This window comes from Haliotis rufescens, unplaced genomic scaffold (assembly GCF_023055435.1).
Source record: "Haliotis rufescens isolate VD_foot unplaced genomic scaffold, xgHalRufe1.0.p SCAF_8, whole genome shotgun sequence".
In the NCBI taxonomy this organism is placed as follows: Eukaryota; Metazoa; Mollusca; class Gastropoda; order Lepetellida; family Haliotidae; genus Haliotis; species Haliotis rufescens.
This window is the reverse complement of record NW_025964372.1, coordinates 8,704,368-8,724,188: the sequence shown is the minus strand read 5'-3', so window position 1 is coordinate 8,724,188 and position 19,821 is coordinate 8,704,368. Positions and strand designations below refer to the sequence as shown.

General features: G+C 42.1%; 1 protein-coding gene across 4 annotated transcripts in view; it reads right to left on the bottom strand.

The window, feature by feature from the left end:
* Positions 1–19,821, bottom strand: part of LOC124119817 (argininosuccinate synthase-like) — a 63,050-nt gene that overhangs the window by 8,778 nt on the left and 34,451 nt on the right. For all 4 annotated transcript variants that reach the window (XM_048389154.1, XM_048389156.1, XM_048389158.1 and 1 more), the window contains 4 exons: positions 18,193–18,257; positions 15,856–15,929; positions 13,881–13,938; positions 1,912–2,068 (listed from right to left, as the gene is read on the bottom strand). In XM_048389154.1, coding sequence (XP_048245111.1) covers positions 1,912–2,068; positions 13,881–13,938; positions 15,856–15,929; positions 18,193–18,257 — 354 coding nt within the window. The remainder of the gene's footprint in view (positions 1–1,911; positions 2,069–13,880; positions 13,939–15,855; positions 15,930–18,192; positions 18,258–19,821) is intronic.

Here is a 19,821-nt window from a genome sequence, read left to right as displayed (position 1 = left end):
CCACACAGTCGGGAAGACACCCCAGTCTCACCCACACAGTCGGGAAGACACCCATGTCTTACCCACACCATCGGGAAGACACCCATGTCTCACCCACACAGTCGGGAAGACACCCCAGTCTCACCCACACTGTCGGGAAGACACCCATGTCTCACCCACACTGTCGGGAAGACACCCATGTCTCACCCACACCGTCGGGAAGACACCCATGTCTCACCAAGGGTAGGTATACTATCACATGTCGAGTCTGTTTTTGTGTAACATTAAATGTGTCACACCATAATTATCATAAGCTATTTCTATCATTACATAGGTATAAATGTACCAAGTATCCTGGTACCTATTAAGGAATGTGTTTGTTCATGTACACTGTCTAAGTGAAGATAAACTATACAAAATGAGACCTATAAAGCCGTAAGAAGATATTGGCACTAGGGTAGCTCTACGTCATCGTAAAAAATGATTAAATGTGATATTAATACAAACAAAAGGCCCCTTCTCAGGATTTTTTTTATGGCACCAATTCATGAACTCAGTCTTGATATGTTTCTCTTACATAAGCTAACATCAGTAGTTTCTGAGAAAACTTGTCCCCGTTGCAGCCACTATGCACTTTTTAAATTAACATGGATCAAGGGACATAACTGTGAATGCTCAAAATCTAACAACACGAAGCAAGGGAAGGAACTCTTGAAAATATTTTTGGGACCAATTTTCAAACACAGTTTTGACAAGTATCTCATAGATAAGCTTGGAAAGTTTCATTCATGTTACGTCAGTAGTTTCTGAGAAAACTTGTCCCATCTCACGCAGTATGCACTAATTAAGTTGAAGAGCACAGAGCAATGGCCACAACTCAAGTTTTCAAACTCATTTGAGATCAGGACCAGTTATATATCAGTGTTTACAATTTTATTTCACTAACTTAAATAGTTTTTGAAAAATTTTGTCACCTATGAGAAGCAGACTGACAGACAGAAGGACGGATGGAGGGATGGACTCCATTCCTTTATCCCCCGTCCCACTTCATGGCGCGAGATAACAATTATCCATCTACCAATACATTGTACACAGCTAATGTAATAGTAAAACTATTTATCATAGTCTACTGATATGTGCTGTTCATATTACTTATTATTCCTTTCCTATGTTTCAGGGTGTAAGACTTCAGCCCACATCTCCCCCTAAAAATATATATAATTATAAAGACTGAACAGCAATGAATTTGTATATAACTTTTGGAGAGGGCATAAGGGCAGAAGTCTTTCCTGCTAATAATGACCCTCTCTTATATAGTACTGGTGGAACAAGCATCATCTGTAGGTGTGTTTGTCAGGCTTTTACACTCACTGCCCTGCTACATAATGTCCCATTACGATTTGAAATGTTTCAGGTTCACAATGAATGTTTCTGTCTATTCTTTACAGAATACACAATGCCATTTAGAAAGTGGTAAAATGTAACAAATGTTATATTTGGGATGACACTTTCTTAGTAAAGTACAGATTCTCGTACTTTTTTGGGTTGAGTCCTGTCCGGGATTCGAACCCACACTTGCCAGAGTGAGGCAGCTAATCGCCAGCTCACAAAGTCAGCGATCTAACCTACTCAGCCACCGAGGCTTCCACAAAAATGAAAGTCTGACAACTGGTAGTCAAGATCACGTACTTTGAATACCCCTCTGACAAGTGTAAATTGGCACGGCTCCCATGGCCGAAAGCTATGAATACACAATGTTCGATTCCCGGACGGGACTCAACCCCAAAAAGTACTAGAATCTGTACTTTACTAAGAAAATGTCCTCCCAAATATAATATTCTTTACAGAGACAGAATTACAGTGCGACAGCTTGGTCTGACAACAAATCAGCTGACATACAAGTTGGAAATAAGAGCAAAAGGAGAAATTTACCTGACAAGTTCCTCATTGTAAAGTGAGAGAGGGGAAGTACGCCCCAGGATGTGCACAGCCCCCTTGTACAGCTTCACTGTGACTGTTCCATCAACATGCTCCTGGCTCTTGGCGATGCAGAAGCGAGTGAACTCGCATTCAGGGCTGAACCAGAAGCCTTCATGAACACAAACAGAAATCTGTCAAAAGCTGCTAACTCTGAGTAACTCACTTCGTCAAGTGAGGTCAGATCAACATGATTTATTGTTTACAGATTTTCTTGGTATATATGCCAAACAGCAAGTCCATCCATAGCACTGCATAGATACTCAAAAGCAAAACCATTGTCTACATGTCATTGTTGTGGTCTAAATGTCAGTGTTGTGGTCTACATGTCAGTGTTGTAGTCTACATGTCAGTGTTGTGGTCTACATGTCAGTGTTGTAGTCTACATGTCAGTGTTGTAGTCAACATGTCAGTGTTGTAGTCAGTGTTGTGGTCTACATGTCAGTGTTGTAGTCTACATGTCAGTGTTGTGGTCTACATGTCAGTGTTGTAGTCTACATGTCAGTGTTGTGGTCTACATGTCAGTGTTGTAGTCTACATGTCAGTGTTGTAGTCTACATGTCAGTGTTGTAGTCAGTGTTGTAGTCTACATGTCAGTGTTGTAGTCAGTGTTGTAGTCTACATGTCAGTGTTGTAGTCTACATGTCAGTGTTGTAGTCTACATGTCAGTGTTGTAGTCTACATGTCAGTGTTGTAGTCAGTGTTGTAGTCTACATGTCAGTGTTGTGGTCTACATGTCAGTGTTGTAGTCTACATGTCAGTGTTGTAGTCAGTGTTGTAGTCTACATGTCAGTGTTGTGGTCTACATGTCAGTGTTGTAGTCAGTGTTGTAGTCTACATGTCAGTGTTGTAGTCTACATGTCAGTGTTGTAGTCTACATGTCAGTGTTGTGGTCTACATGTCAGTGTTGTAGTCTACATGTCAGTGTTGTAGTCAGTGTTGTAGTCTACATGTCAGTGTTGTGGTCTACATGTCAGTGTTGTGGTCTACATGTCAGTGTTGTAGTCAGTGTTGTAGTCTACATGTCAGTGTTGTGGTCTACATGTCAGTGTTGTAGTCTACATGTCAGTGTTGTAGTCAGTGTTGTAGTCTACATGTCAGTGTTGTAGTCTACATGTCAGTGTTGTGGTCTACATGTCAGTGTTGTAGTCTACATGTCAGTGTTGTGGTCTACATGTCAGTGTTGTAGTCTACATGTCAGTGTTGTAGTCAGTGTTGTAGTCTACATGTCAGTGTTGTAGTCAGTGTTGTAGTCTACATGTCAGTGTTGTAGTCAGTGTTGTAGTCTACATGTCATTGTTGTAGTCTACATGTCAGTGTTGTAGTCTACATGTCAGTGTTGTAGTCAGTGTTGTGGTCTACATGTCAGTGTTGTGGTCTACATGTCAGTGTTGTAGTCTACATGTCAGTGTTGTAGTCTACATGTCAGTGTTGTAGTCTACATGTCAGTGTTGTAGTCAGTGTTGTAGTCTACATGTCAGTGTTGTAGTCTACATGTCAGTGTTGTGGTCTACATGTCAGTGTTGTAGTCTACATGTCAGTGTTGTAGTCTACATGTCAGTGTTGTGGTCTACATGTCATTGTTGTAGTCTACATGTCAGTGTTGTAGTCAGTGTTGTAGTCTACATGTCAGTGTTGTAGTCTACATGTCAGTGTTGTAGTCAGTGTTGTAGTCTACATGTCAGTGTTGTAGTCAGTGTTGTGGTCTACATGTCAGTGTTGTGGTCTACATGTCAGTGTTGTAGTCTACATGTCAGTGTTGTAGTCAGTGTTGTAGTCTACATGTCAGTGTTGTGGTCTACATGTCAGTGTTGTAGTCAGTGTTGTGGTCTACATGTCAGTGTTGTGGTCTACATGTCAGTGTTGTAGTCTACATGTCAGTGTTGTAGTCTACATGTCAGTGTTGTGGTCTACATGTCAGTGTTGTAGTCAGTGTTGTAGTCTACATGTCAGTGTTGTAGTCTACATGTCAGTGTTGTAGTCAGTGTTGTAGTCTACATGTCAGTGTTGTGGTCTACATGTCAGTGTTGTAGTCAGTGTTGTGGTCTACATGTCAGTGTTGTGGTCTACATGTCAGTGTTGTAGTCAGTGTTGTAGTCTACATGTCAGTGTTGTAGTCAGTGTTGTGGTCTACATGTCAGTGTTGTAGTCTACATGTCAGTGTTGTAGTCTACATGTCAGTGTTGTGGTCTACATGTCAGTGTTGTAGTCAGTGTTGTGGTCTACATGTCAGTGTTGTAGTCAGTGTTGTGGTCTACATGTCAGTGTTGTAGTCTACATGTCAGTGTTGTAGTCTACATGTCAGTGTTGTAGTCAGTGTTGTAGTCTACATGTCAGTGTTGTAGTCTACATGTCAGTGTTGTAGTCTACATGTCAGTGTTGTAGTCTACATGTCAGTGTTGTAGTCAGTGTTGTAGTCTACATGTCAGTGTTGTAGTCTACATGTCAGTGTTGTAGTCTACATGTCAGTGTTGTGGTCTACATGTCAGTGTTGTAGTCTACATGTCAGTGTTGTAGTCAGTGTTGTAGTCTACATGTCAGTGTTGTAGTCTACATGTCAGTGTTGTAGTCTACATGTCAGTGTTGTAGTCTACATGTCAGTGTTGTAGTCAGTGTTGTGGTCTACATGTCAGTGTTGTAGTCAGTGTTGTAGTCTACATGTCAGTGTTGTAGTCTACATGTCAGTGTTGTAGTCTACATGTCAGTGTTGTGGTCAGTGTTGTGGTCTACATGTCAGTGTTGTAGTCTACATGTCAGTGTTGTAGTCAGTGTTGTGGTCTACATGTCAGTGTTGTAGTCAGTGTTGTAGTCTACATGTCAGTGTTGTAGTCTACATGTCAGTGTTGTAGTCTACATGTCAGTGTTGTAGTCTACATGTCAGTGTTGTAGTCTACATGTCAGTGTTGTAGTCTACATGTCAGTGTTGTAGTCAGTGTTGTGGTCTACATGTCAGTGTTGTAGTCTACATGTCAGTGTTGTAGTCTACATGTCAGTGTTGTAGTCTACATGTCAGTGTTGTAGTCTACATGTCAGTGTTGTGGTCTACATGTCAGTGTTGTGGTCTACATGTCAGTGTTGTAGTCTACATGTCAGTGTTGTAGTCAGTGTTGTAGTCTACATGTCAGTGTTGTAGTCAGTGTTGTGGTCTACATGTCAGTGTTGTAGTCTACATGTCAGTGTTGTAGTCTACATGTCAGTGTTGTAGTCTACATGTCAGTGTTGTAGTCTACATGTCAGTGTTGTAGTCAGTGTTGTAGTCTACATGTCAGTGTTGTGGTCTACATGTCAGTGTTGTAGTCAGTGTTGTAGTCTACATGTCAGTGTTGTAGTCTACATGTCAGTGTTGTAGTCAGTGTTGTAGTCTACATGTCAGTGTTGTAGTCTACATGTCAGTGTTGTAGTCTACATGTCAGTGTTGTAGTCTACATGTCAGTGTTGTAGTCTACATGTCAGTGTTGTAGTCAGTGTTGTAGTCTACATGTCAGTGTTGTAGTCTACATGTCAGTGTTGTAGTCAGTGTTGTAGTCTACATGTCAGTGTTGTAGTCTACATGTCAGTGTTGTAGTCTACATGTCAGTGTTGTAGTCTACATGTCAGTGTTGTGGTCTACATGTCAGTGTTGTAGTCTACATGTCATTGTTGTAGTCAGTGTTGTAGTCTACATGTCAGTGTTGTAGTCAGTGTTGTAGTCTACATGTCAGTGTTGTAGTCTACATGTCAGTGTTGTAGTCTACATGTCAGTGTTGTAGTCTACATGTCAGTGTTGTAGTCTACATGTCAGTGTTGTTGTCAGTGTTGTAGTCTACATGTCAGTGTTGTGGTCTACATGTCAGTGTTGTAGTCAGTGTTGTGGTCTACATGTCAGTGTTGTAGTCAGTGTTGTAGTCTACATGTCAGTGTTGTAGTCTACATGTCAGTGTTGTAGTCTACATGTCAGTGTTGTGGTCAGTGTTGTGGTCTACATGTCAGTGTTGTAGTCTACATGTCAGTGTTGTAGTCAGTGTTGTGGTCTACATGTCAGTGTTGTAGTCAGTGTTGTGGTCTACATGTCAGTGTTGTGGTCAGTGTTGTGGTCTACATGTCAGTGTTGTAGTCTACATGTCAGTGTTGTAGTCTACATGTCAGTGTTGTAGTCTACATGTCAGTGTTGTGGTCTACATGTCAGTGTTGTAGTCTACATGTCAGTGTTGTAGTCAGTGTTGTGGTCTACATGTCAGTGTTGTAGTCTACATGTCAGTGTTGTAGTCTACATGTCAGTGTTGTAGTCAGTGTTGTAGTCTACATGTCAGTGTTGTAGTCTACATGTCAGTGTTGTGGTCTACATGTCAGTGTTGTAGTCTACATGTCAGTGTTGTGGTCTACATGTCAGTGTTGTGGTCTACATGTCAGTGTTGTAGTCTACATGTCAGTGTTGTAGTCTACATGTCAGTGTTGTAGTCAGTGTTGTAGTCTACATGTCAGTGTTGTGGTCTACATGTCAGTGTTGTAGTCTACATGTCAGTGTTGTAGTCTACATGTCAGTGTTGTGGTCTACATGTCAGTGTTGTAGTCTACATGTCAGTGTTGTAGTCAGTGTTGTGGTCTACATGTCAGTGTTGTAGTCTACATGTCAGTGTTGTGGTCTACATGTCAGTGTTGTGGTCTACATGTCAGTGTTGTAGTCTACATGTCAGTGTTGTAGTCTACATGTCAGTGTTGTAGTCAGTGTTGTAGTCTACATGTCAGTGTTGTGGTCTACATGTCAGTGTTGTAGTCTACATGTCAGTGTTGTAGTCTACATGTCAGTGTTGTGGTCTACATGTCAGTGTTGTAGTCTACATGTCAGTGTTGTAGTCAGTGTTGTGGTCTACATGTCAGTGTTGTAGTCTACATGTCAGTGTTGTAGTCTACATGTCAGTGTTGTAGTCTACATGTCAGTGTTGTGGTCAGTGTTGTAGTCTACATGTCAGTGTTGTAGTCAGTGTTGTAGTCTACATGTCAGTGTTGTAGTCTACATGTCAGTGTTGTAGTCTACATGTCAGTGTTGTGGTCTACATGTCAGTGTTGTAGTCTACATGTCAGTGTTGTAGTCTACATGTCATTGTTGTAGTCAGTGTTGTAGTCTACATGTCAGTGTTGTAGTCTACATGTCAGTGTTGTGGTCTACATGTCAGTGTTGTAGTCAGTGTTGTGGTCTACATGTCAGTGTTGTAGTCAGTGTTGTGGTCTACATGTCAGTGTTGTGGTCTACATGTCAGTGTTGTAGTCTACATGTCAGTGTTGTAGTCTACATGTCAGTGTTGTAGTCTACATGTCAGTGTTGTAGTCAGTGTTGTAGTCAGTGTTGTAGTCTACATGTCAGTGTTGTAGTCAGTGTTGTGGTCTACATGTCAGTGTTGTGGTCTACATGTCAGTGTTGTAGTCTACATGTCAGTGTTGTAGTCTACATGTCAGTGTTGTAGTCTACATGTCAGTGTTGTAGTCAGTGTTGTAGTCAGTGTTGTAGTCTACATGTCAGTGTTGTAGTCAGTGTTGTAGTCTACATGTCAGTGTTGTAGTCTACATGTCAGTGTTGTAGTCTACATGTCAGTGTTGTAGTCAGTGTTGTGGTCTACATGTCAGTGTTGTGGTCTACATGTCAGTGTTGTGGTCTACATGTCAGTGTTGTAGTCTACATGTCAGTGTTGTAGTCTACATGTCAGTGTTGTAGTCAGTGTTGTAGTCTACATGTCAGTGTTGTAGTCAGTGTTGTAGTCTACATGTCAGTGTTGTAGTCTACATGTCAGTGTTGTAGTCTACATGTCAGTGTTGTGGTCTACATGTCAGTGTTGTAGTCTACATGTCAGTGTTGTAGTCAGTGTTGTGGTCTACATGTCAGTGTTGTGGTCTACATGTCAGTGTTGTGGTCTAAATGTCAGTGTTGTAGTCTACATGTCAGTGTTGTAGTCTACATGTCAGTGTTGTGGTCTACATGTCAGTGTTGTGGTCTACATGTCAGTGTTGTAGTCAGTGTTGTAGTCTACATGTCAGTGTTGTAGTCAGTGTTGTAGTCTACATGTCAGTGTTGTGGTCTACATGTCAGTGTTGTAGTCTACATGTCAGTGTTGTAGTCAGTGTTGTGGTCTACATGTCAGTGTTGTAGTCTACATGTCAGTGTTGTAGTCTACATGTCAGTGTTGTGGTCTACATGTCAGTGTTGTAGTCAGTGTTGTAGTCTACATGTCAGTGTTGTAGTCAGTGTTGTGGTCTACATGTCAGTGTTGTAGTCTACATGTCAGTGTTGTAGTCTACATGTCAGTGTTGTGGTCTACATGTCAGTGTTGTAGTCTACATGTCAGTGTTGTAGTCAGTGTTGTAGTCTACATGTCAGTGTTGTAGTCTACATGTCAGTGTTGTAGTCAGTGTTGTGGTCTACATGTCAGTGTTGTAGTCTACATGTCAGTGTTGTAGTCAGTGTTGTGGTCTACATGTCAGTGTTGTAGTCTACATGTCAGTGTTGTAGTCAGTGTTGTAGTCTACATGTCAGTGTTGTGGTCTACATGTCAGTGTTGTAGTCTACATGTCAGTGTTGTAGTCAGTGTTGTGGTCTACATGTCAGTGTTGTAGTCTACATGTCAGTGTTGTAGTCTACATGTCAGTGTTGTGGTCTACATGTCAGTGTTGTAGTCAGTGTTGTAGTCTACATGTCAGTGTTGTAGTCTACATGTCAGTGTTGTGGTCTACATGTCAGTGTTGTAGTCAGTGTTGTAGTCTACATGTCAGTGTTGTAGTCTACATGTCAGTGTTGTAGTCTACATGTCAGTGTTGTAGTCAGTGTTGTAGTCTACATGTCAGTGTTGTAGTCTACATGTCAGTGTTGTGGTCTACATGTCAGTGTTGTGGTCAGTGTTGTGGTCTACATGTCAGTGTTGTAGTCTACATGTCAGTGTTGTAGTCAGTGTTGTAGTCTACATGTCAGTGTTGTGGTCTACATGTCAGTGTTGTAGTCAGTGTTGTAGTCTACATGTCAGTGTTGTAGTCTACATGTCAGTGTTGTAGTCTACATGTCAGTGTTGTAGTCTACATGTCAGTGTTGTGGTCTACATGTCAGTGTTGTAGTCTACATGTCAGTGTTGTAGTCAGTGTTGTGGTCTACATGTCAGTGTTGTAGTCTACATGTCAGTGTTGTAGTCTACATGTCAGTGTTGTGGTCTACATGTCAGTGTTGTAGTCTACATGTCAGTGTTGTAGTCAGTGTTGTGGTCTACATGTCAGTGTTGTAGTCTACATGTCAGTGTTGTAGTCTACATGTCAGTGTTGTAGTCTACATGTCAGTGTTGTGGTCTACATGTCAGTGTTGTAGTCTACATGTCAGTGTTGTAGTCAGTGTTGTGGTCTACATGTCAGTGTTGTAGTCTACATGTCAGTGTTGTAGTCTACATGTCAGTGTTGTAGTCTACATGTCAGTGTTGTAGTCTACATGTCAGTGTTGTAGTCAGTGTTGTGGTCTACATGTCAGTGTTGTAGTCTACATGTCAGTGTTGTAGTCAGTGTTGTAGTCTACATGTCAGTGTTGTAGTCTACATGTCAGTGTTGTAGTCTACATGTCAGTGTTGTAGTCTACATGTCAGTGTTGTAGTCAGTGTTGTGGTCTACATGTCAGTGTTGTAGTCTACATGTCAGTGTTGTAGTCTACATGTCAGTGTTGTAGTCAGTGTTGTGGTCTACATGTCAGTGTTGTAGTCTACATGTCAGTGTTGTGGTCTACATGTCAGTGTTGTAGTCTACATGTCAGTGTTGTAGTCTACATGTCAGTGTTGTAGTCAGTGTTGTAGTCTACATGTCAGTGTTGTAGTCTACATGTCAGTGTTGTGGTCTACATGTCAGTGTTGTAGTCAGTGTTGTGGTCTACATGTCAGTGTTGTAGTCAGTGTTGTAGTCTACATGTCAGTGTTGTAGTCTACATGTCAGTGTTGTAGTCTACATGTCAGTGTTGTAGTCAGTGTTGTGGTCTACATGTCAGTGTTGTAGTCTACATGTCAGTGTTGTAGTCAGTGTTGTAGTCTACATGTCAGTGTTGTAGTCTACATGTCAGTGTTGTAGTCTACATGTCAGTGTTGTAGTCAGTGTTGTGGTCTACATGTCAGTGTTGTAGTCATTGTTGTAGTCTACATGTCAGTGTTGTAGTCAGTGTTGTAGTCTACATGTCAGTGTTGTAGTCTACATGTCAGTGTTGTAGTCTACATGTCAGTGTTGTAGTCTACATGTCAGTGTTGTAGTCTACATGTCAGTGTTGTAGTCTACATGTCAGTGTTGTAGTCAGTGTTGTGGTCTACATGTCAGTGTTGTAGTCTACATGTCAGTGTTGTAGTCAGTGTTGTAGTCAGTGTTGTAGTCTACATGTCAGTGTTGTAGTCTACATGTCAGTGTTGTAGTCTACATGTCAGTGTTGTAGTCATTGTTGTGGTCTACATGTCAGTGTTGTAGTCTACATGTCAGTGTTGTAGTCATTGTTGTGGTCTACATGTCAGTGTTGTAGTCTACATGTCAGTGTTGTAGTCTACATGTCAGTGTTGTAGTCTACATGTCAGTGTTGTAGTCAGTGTTGTAGTCTACATGTCAGTGTTGTAGTCAGTGTTGTAGTCTACATGTCAGTGTTGTAGTCAGTGTTGTAGTCTACATGTCAGTGTTGTAGTCTACATGTCAGTGTTGTAGTCTACATGTCAGTGTTGTGGTCTACATGTCAGTGTTGTAGTCTACATGTCAGTGTTGTAGTCAGTGTTGTAGTCTACATGTCAGTGTTGTAGTCAGTGTTGTAGTCTACATGTCAGTGTTGTGGTCTACATGTCAGTGTTGTGGTCTACATGTCAGTGTTGTAGTCTACATGTCAGTGTTGTAGTCTACATGTCAGTGTTGTAGTCAGTGTTGTAGTCTACATGTCAGTGTTGTAGTCAGTGTTGTAGTCTACATGTCAGTGTTGTAGTCTACATGTCAGTGTTGTAGTCAGTGTTGTGGTCTACATGTCAGTGTTGTAGTCTACATGTCAGTGTTGTAGTCTACATGTCAGTGTTGTGGTCTACATGTCATTGTTGTAGTCTACATGTCAGTGTTGTAGTCAGTGTTGTGGTCTACATGTCAGTGTTGTGGTCTACATGTCAGTGTTGTAGTCTACATGTCAGTGTTGTAGTCTACATGTCAGTGTTGTAGTCTACATGTCAGTGTTGTGGTCTACATGTCAGTGTTGTAGTCTACATGTCAGTGTTGTAGTCAGTGTTGTGGTCTACATGTCAGTGTTGTAGTCTACATGTCAGTGTTGTGGTCTACATGTCAGTGTTGTAGTCAGTGTTGTAGTCTACATGTCAGTGTTGTAGTCAGTGTTGTAGTCTACATGTCAGTGTTGTAGTCAGTGTTGTAGTCTACATGTCATTGTTGTAGTCTACATGTCAGTGTTGTAGTCTACATGTCAGTGTTGTAGTCAGTGTTGTGGTCTACATGTCAGTGTTGTGGTCTACATGTCAGTGTTGTAGTCAGTGTTGTAGTCTACATGTCATTGTTGTAGTCTACATGTCAGTGTTGTAGTCAGTGTTGTGGTCTACATGTCAGTGTTGTGGTCTACATGTCAGTGTTGTGGTCTACATGTCAGTGTTGTAGTCAGTGTTGTAGTCTACATGTCAGTGTTGTAGTCTACATGTCAGTGTTGTAGTCTACATGTCAGTGTTGTAGTCTACATGTCAGTGTTGTGGTCTACATGTCAGTGTTGTAGTCAGTGTTGTAGTCTACATGTCAGTGTTGTAGTCAGTGTTGTGGTCTACATGTCAGTGTTGTAGTCTACATGTCAGTGTTGTAGTCTACATGTCAGTGTTGTGGTCTACATGTCAGTGTTGTAGTCTACATGTCAGTGTTGTAGTCAGTGTTGTGGTCTACATGTCAGTGTTGTGGTCTACATGTCAGTGTTGTAGTCAGTGTTGTGGTCTACATGTCAGTGTTGTGGTCTACATGTCAGTGTTGTAGTCTACATGTCAGTGTTGTGGTCTACATGTCAGTGTTGTGGTCTACATGTCAGTGTTGTAGTCAGTGTTGTAGTCTACATGTCAGTGTTGTAGTCTACATGTCAGTGTTGTAGTCTACATGTCAGTGTTGTAGTCTACATGTCAGTGTTGTAGTCTACATGTCAGTGTTGTGGTCTACATGTCAGTGTTGTGGTCTACATGTCAGTGTTGTAGTCTACATGTCAGTGTTGTGGTCTAAATGTCAGTGTTGTAGTCTACATGTCAGTGTTGTAGTCTACATGTCAGTGTTGTAGTCTACATGTCAGTGTTGTAGTCAGTGTTGTAGTCTACATGTCAGTGTTGTAGTCTACATGTCAGTGTTGTAGTCTACATGTCAGTGTTTTGGTCTACATGTCAGTGTTGTAGTCTACATGTCAGTGTTGTAGTCTACATGTCAGTGTTGTGGTCTACATGTCAGTGTTGTAGTCTACATGTCAGTGTTGTAGTCTACATGTCAGTGTTGTAGTCTACATGTCAGTGTTGTAGTCAGTGTTGTAGTCTACATGTCAGTGTTGTAGTCTACATGTCAGTGTTGTAGTCTACATGTCAGTGTTGTAGTCTACATGTCAGTGTTGTAGTCTACATGTCAGTGTTGTAGTCTACATGTCAGTGTTGTAGTCTACATGTCAGTGTTGTAGTCTACATGTCAGTGTTGTAGTCAGTGTTGTAGTCTACATGTCAGTGTTGTAGTCTACATGTCAGTGTTGTAGTCTACATGTCAGTGTTGTAGTCTACATGTCAGTGTTGTAGTCTACATGTCAGTGTTGTGGTCTACATGTCAGTGTTGTGGTCTACATGTCAGTGTTGTAGTCTACATGTCAGTGTTGTGGTCTAAATGTCAGTGTTGTAGTCTACATGTCAGTGTTGTAGTCTACATGTCAGTGTTGTGGTCTACATGTCAGTGTTGTAGTCTACATGTCAGTGTTGTAGTCAGTGTTGTAGTCTACATGTCAGTGTTGTAGTCTACATGTCAGTGTTGTAGTCTACATGTCAGTGTTGTGGTCTACATGTCAGTGTTGTGGTCTAAATGTCAGTGTTGTGGTCTACATGTCATTGTTGTGGTCTACATGTCAGTGTTGTAGTCTACATGTCAGTGTTGTGGTCAACATGTCAGTGTTGTGGTCTACATGTCAGTGTTGTGGTCTACATGTCAGTGTTGTGGTCTACATGTCAGTGTTGTAGTCTACATGTCATTGTTGTGGTCTACATGTCAGTGTTGTGGTCTACATGTCAGTGTTGTAGTCTACATGTCATTGTTGTGGTCTACATGTCAGTGTTGTGGTCTACATGTCAGTGTTGTGGTCTACATGTCAGTGTTGTGGTCAACATGTCAGTGTTGTGGTCTACATGTCAGTGTTGTAGTCTACATGTCATTGTTGTGGTCTACATGTCATTGTTGTAGTCTACATGTCAGTGTTGTGGTCTAAATGTCAGTGTTGTAGTCTACATGTCAGTGTTGTGGTCTACATGTCAGTGTTGTAGTCTACATGTCAGTGTTGTAGTCTACATGTCAGTGTTGTGGTCTACATGTCAGTGTTGTGGTCTAAATGTCAGTGTTGTAGTCTACATGTCAGTGTTGTGGTCTACATGTCAGTGTTGTGGTCTACATGTCAGTGTTGTGGTCTACATGTCAGTGTTGTAGTCTATATGTCAGTGTTGTAGTCTACATGTCAGTGTTGTAGTCTACATGTCAGTGTTGTAGTCTACATGTCATTGTTGTGGTCTACATGTCAGTGTTGTGGTCTACATGTCAGTGTTGTAGTCTACATGTCAGTGTTGTGGTCTACATGTCAGTGTTGTAGTCTATATGTCAGTGTTGTAGTCTACATGTCAGTGTTGTGGTCTACATGTCAGTGTTGTAGTCTACATGTCAGTGTTGTGGTCAACATGTCAGTGTTGTGGTCTACATGTCAGTACCTCTATAGACCTGCTCAGCAAACTTGACATCCAAGTCCCGCTTGACCCTCCGAACCTCCTGCACACAGAACAGAAGACATGAGATCGGCGTACATATACACCCCCAGGGACAAACAGTTGAAACATCAAATATAACAACAACAATAATAATAATAACAATATCAATAATACACCATATATGTATACATTGTTCTAGATGTTCAGTTCTCATATTTTCATATTTTGTGCTCCAAGACATTTGTCTATGAAAGCCGAAGATTTATACAACTAGTCATTTAATTTTTTTAAAACAAATCACAAAATGATTTAGTTGCACATCATAGGTGGCTAACAAGAAAACGTGTTGTAGTGATTTTTTTCAGCTCCCTTCTTTTTCTACTTAACACGGTTTCACGGGTTTGTTATTTATATGTAAATGTGATTATTCTGCTTCAAAACGCGTCCACGTACATGGGAGTCAGCGAGTGAGTGTCTGACGTGGGAGCCAGCAGTACTGCAGCTCTATGACACATGCCTTACACTTGCAGTGTGAGTAACCCATGGCTGATCATAGCCTAAAGAAATATCCTAATGGTCCTTGTTCAAAATATGCACAACAAATATTAAAACCAAATCACACGAGATACAGGGCTTGAATTGAGGAAGTTGATTTAACTTGCACCAGGTGCATGTTGACATGCAAACCATGTGTTCACCGGACAAAACCAGGCTGCACCCTGGTCCCATCTGATGCATAAACTAGGGTAAACAAGTAAAATCCCAAGTCTCTGATGACTGTCATGTGTCATGAATTACACACAACACAGGGATTTGTGATGTAGTATGGTACTTAAAGCTTAATGGTATTGAGTGAGTTCAAAGATCAGATAGGCATTGCAGTAAGGGTTGGATTTGTTTTTACATTGCTAAATTGATGCCCGAGACATATATCAACCAATGCTAATATTCCTGGTCATATATAAAGATGGTTGGAGACACCACTGCTTCAATGATCCAAGCAGAGTCTGGGCTGGTAACACCATCATGTCCAGGAGTCAGATGGAGTGTTGAAAATGCAACACTTTCCACATATTCCCAAGGCAAGGGAGTTAACTGACTATAAAAGCCCAGTTTCACCCTTGTCAAACTAGGCTGGAATTTTGTAGCTCCATCTTAGCGCCACCAGTCTCAGTTATGAGTTATGTCCCTTCTATTGACCACTCGATTCCACATCTCATATCACTTGTATTTTCAGACGATCTGACCAATAATCAGGATCTCTATTGTAATAAAATGTGTCTTTACTCACAAAGTACATTAAATCACTTGAGCGCCCTGCTTAAAAATATGAAAAGATTTGCAAAATGTCTGTCGACACCCAATTTGTGGTACACATGCTTTGTAAATCATGTGGTCAACTGAAATCTGCACGGCAGTCACCATGTTGTTCATGAACCCAATGTTGAAGGGAAGATGAAGTTTCCAGTGGATAGATGGACAGGGGGCAGACAGTGGTTAACCAGGTCATACTAGCTTACATTAAGGTTGTGAAATATTATATTTGTCCTTCAAACTTCAGTTTCTTTATTTCGTACATGTTTAGGCCAACGGCCCATGGTACATATATTGGTCCACAGTATTAATTATTGACTCACGGTAGATAAAGGCATAATACAAATACATTGCGGTATTTTGAATTGTAGTTTGGTTACAGTCAGACATTAACATATTAAATTTATCCAGGGTAGGATAGACATAAAACATTTCATGGATATATTGTTGTCTTAAATTATCATCGGCTTTGCAAATTAACAAAAAGTGGTATTCATTTTCCACATAACCAATATTACATAATTTACAAATCCTCAAGTTTCTAGGTACATTGTTGTATCTTCCCGTTTCAATATATAAGGAATGCGAACTGCAACGAAAACGAGCTATTGCCGATCTAAATTTACTTATGTTCGAGAGAATGAGATTTAGAAATCTTACTTACCCGGTCCATGGTGAAGACCTCAATGTCCATGTGAGCTGCCAGCAGGATGGTGCCTCCAGGTGTCTCATAGATACCTGAACACAACACACTCATGTCACATCAACACCTGAACACAACACACCCTTGTCACATGAACACCTGAACACAACACACTCTTGTCACACCACCAACACCTGAACACAACACACTCTTGTCACACCAACACCTGAACACAACACACTCTTGTCACATCAACACCTGAACACAACACACTCTTAATCACACCACCAACACCTGAACACAACACACTCTTGTCACATCAACACCTGAACACAACACACTCTTGTCACATCAACACCTGAACACAACACACTCTTGTCACATCAACACCTGAACACAACACACTCTTGTCACATCAACACCTGAACACAACACACTCTTGTCACACCACCTGAACAAAACACACTCTTGTCACATCAGCACCTGAACACAACACACTCTTGTCACACCACCAACACCTGAACACAACACACTCTTGTCACACCACCAACACCTGAACACAACACACTCTTATCACAACACCTGAACACAACACTCTTATCACAACACCTGAACACAACACACTCTTGTCACAACACCAATACCTGAACACAACACACCCTCATTCCAACAACACAACATGTCAGATGATTTAAAACAAACACAACCTGAAAAAGCATTTGGAAGTTGTAAAAATTTATCAAATAAAAGTTCCCTTATACATGTGATACAAGCTTAAACACATCAATAATAAACTGACGTCCAAAAGAAACTTTACCAACTGAAAATATAAATTTCAGACAAAATTAATAATTTTTTTCGATGAAGTCTATCTAAAACACATAACCTAAATACAACAATAGTGTTTGCAGAAAATGTTTATCGTCTCTTACATGTTTGCGAGATAACACGCGAAAAAGTGAAAAACACATGCACCATGGACAACTGCAAATGCACGTGCGGGTAAGGGTATAAAACGATTGCAACGGCAAGTCAGACATCCACAGTGATAAAAAAAACACAAAAGATATACCATGACTCGCAGTCGAACAATGTGAACGAGCCTTGGGTATGGTACAGATGGGAGCCACCCACGCCCATATTGCACGAACCTTCGGTTGCTCCCTAGTTGCCGTTACCAACTTGATGCAACGTTACAGACAGACAGGGCGGACTGTTGACAGGCCAAGAACAGGCAGACCCAGGGTGACCACGCCCCATGATGACCGGTACTTGCGTACCTTTACCTCCGAAATCGCTTCCTGACAGTGAATTCATCGGTGACAAATACCTTAGGTCATGGTTAGTCGACAGACAGTGGCCAGGAGACTCAGGGCTCATGGAATCAGGGCTTTTAGACCATACAGAGGACAGCTATTGACAGCGCAACATCGTCGTCTGCGATTGAGATGGGCCCGGACTGTACGACGCTGGCAACGACGTGACTGGCAGAGGGTTGTCTTCACTGTTGAAAGTCCATTCTGTATGTTTAGGGCTGATGGAAGACAATGTGTTTACCGCCGAAGGGGCGTGTTGCGTGCAGGAGGTCGTACCATATGGTGGAGGGAATGTCATGGCGTGGGGAGGGATCTGTGGGCAGGAGAGGACACAGTTGGTCATCGTTGACGGAAACTTGACAGCTCAGCTTTACATGGATAACATTCTTCGTCCAGTTGTCCTACCATTTCTCCAACAGCAGCCACGTGGTGTCATTTATCAGCATGACAACGCTAGAGCCCATACAGCCAGAATTGTCACTAACTTTCTCCCAGCCAACAACGTCAACGCCCTGCCGTGGCCTGCACGCTCACCCGACATGTCCCCCATAGAACACCTCTGGGACTTGATGGATTGTCGCATTCGAACTGATCTTGGCCCTCCAAGAAGAATGGCGTCAAATCCCACGTGACCTCATCAGACGACTGACTTTTTCTGTGCGTCAAAGAGTTTTTGCGTGTATTGAGGCATTTGGTGGTCACACACGCTACTAATTACTTGTTATTGAAACGTGAGCGATTGTTTATGTACTCTGCCTATTGTCCATGATTCTGAAAGCTCGAGTTTTGTACCACACCGAAATTTGGGGGGCTCTGATGTCATTCTCGGTCGCGGTATGATTGTCAGTTTCAGTGTTGATTATGTTGTTATATTGATCTTCTCAATACACTTTACTTCATGTATTTATGTTTTGTTGTTTTTGAGCAAGAGTGATTTCAAACTCTGGTAAAGTTTCTTTTGGACGTCAGTTTATTTTAAAACATGCCTTCCCTTAGTGACAACAATCTCATCTTGTGTCTTCACCTGTAGCACAACACTCACCTCTTGACTTCATGCCAATGAATCTGTTCTCCACCAGGTCGACTTGGCCAATAGCATGCTTGCCCCTGAAGATAAGAATACCAAAATATGATTTCCAAGGTCCTGAAATAATATTTAAATAATAAATACCATTGATTAATATATACCATTGATAAACAAACGCATTGACTCAGACTGTGTTGTTTATTTTAACATGTTCAATGTTTCTTTGCAGCAGACATTGATGATGTGTCACGTCATTAATGATGTCAATAGTGCTTTCAACACTGTAGCTCACCTGGATATACAAAATTCTGAGAGAAAAAAGAAAATTGCTTTGCATGTTGTTATCAACAAAAACGCAACTCAACAGCAATATATATGCCAAACCAAAGCCAAGACAACAGACATGGCAACCAGAAGCCGTGACATGGCAGCCCACATCCAAGACTTCAGCAGCAGACATGGCAACCCACATCCAAGACTTCAGCAGCAGACATGGCAACCCACATCCAAGACTTCAGCAGCAGACATGGCAACCCACAGCCACAACCAAGACTTCAGCAGCAGACATGGCAACCCACATCCAAGACTTCAGCAGCAGACATGGCAACCCACATCCAAGACTTCAGCAGCAGACATGGCAACCCACATCCAAGACTTCAGCAGCAGACATGGCAACCCACATCCAAGACTTCAGCAGCAGACATGGCAACCCACATCTAAGACTTCATCAGCAGACATGGCAACCCACATCCAAGACTTCAGTAGCAGACATGGCAGCCCACAACCAAGGCTTCAGCAGCAGACATGGCATCCCACAGACAAGACTTCAGCAGCAGATATAGCAACCCACAGCCACAGCAAAGACTTCAGCAGCAGACATGGCAACCCACAGCCAAGACTTCAGCAGCAGACATGGCAACCCACAGCCAAGACTTCAGCAGCAGACATGGCAACCCATAGCCAAGACAGCAGCAGCTACATGGCAACCCACAGCCAAGACTTCAGCAGCAGACATGGCAACCCACAGCCAAGACTTCAGCAGCAGACATGACAACCCACATCCAAGACTTCAGCAGCAGACATGACAACCCACAGACAAGACAGCAGCAGCAGACATGACAACCCACAGACAAGACAGCAGCAGCAGACATGGCAACCGACAGACAAGACTTCAGCAGCAGACATGGCAACCCACAGACAAGACTTCAGCAGCAGAGATGGCAACCCACAGACAAGACAGCAGCGGCGACATGGCAACTCACAGACAAGAGAGCAGCAGCGACATGGCAACCCACAGCCACAGCAAAGACAGCAGCAGCAGACATGGCAACCAAAAGCCACAGCAAAGACTTCAGCAGCAGACATGGCAACCCACAGCCACAACCAAGACTTCAGCAGCAGACATGGCAGCACACATCCAAGACTTCAGCAGCAGACATGGCAGCACACATCCAAGACTTCAGCAGCAGACATGGCAACCCACAGCCACAACCAAGACTTCAGGAGCAGACATGGCAGCACACATCCAAGACTTCAGCAGCAGAAATGCAAGATACAGCCAAGACTTCAGCAGCAGACATGGCAACCACCAGCCACAACCAAGACTTCATCAGCAGACATGGCAACCCACATCCAAGACTTCAG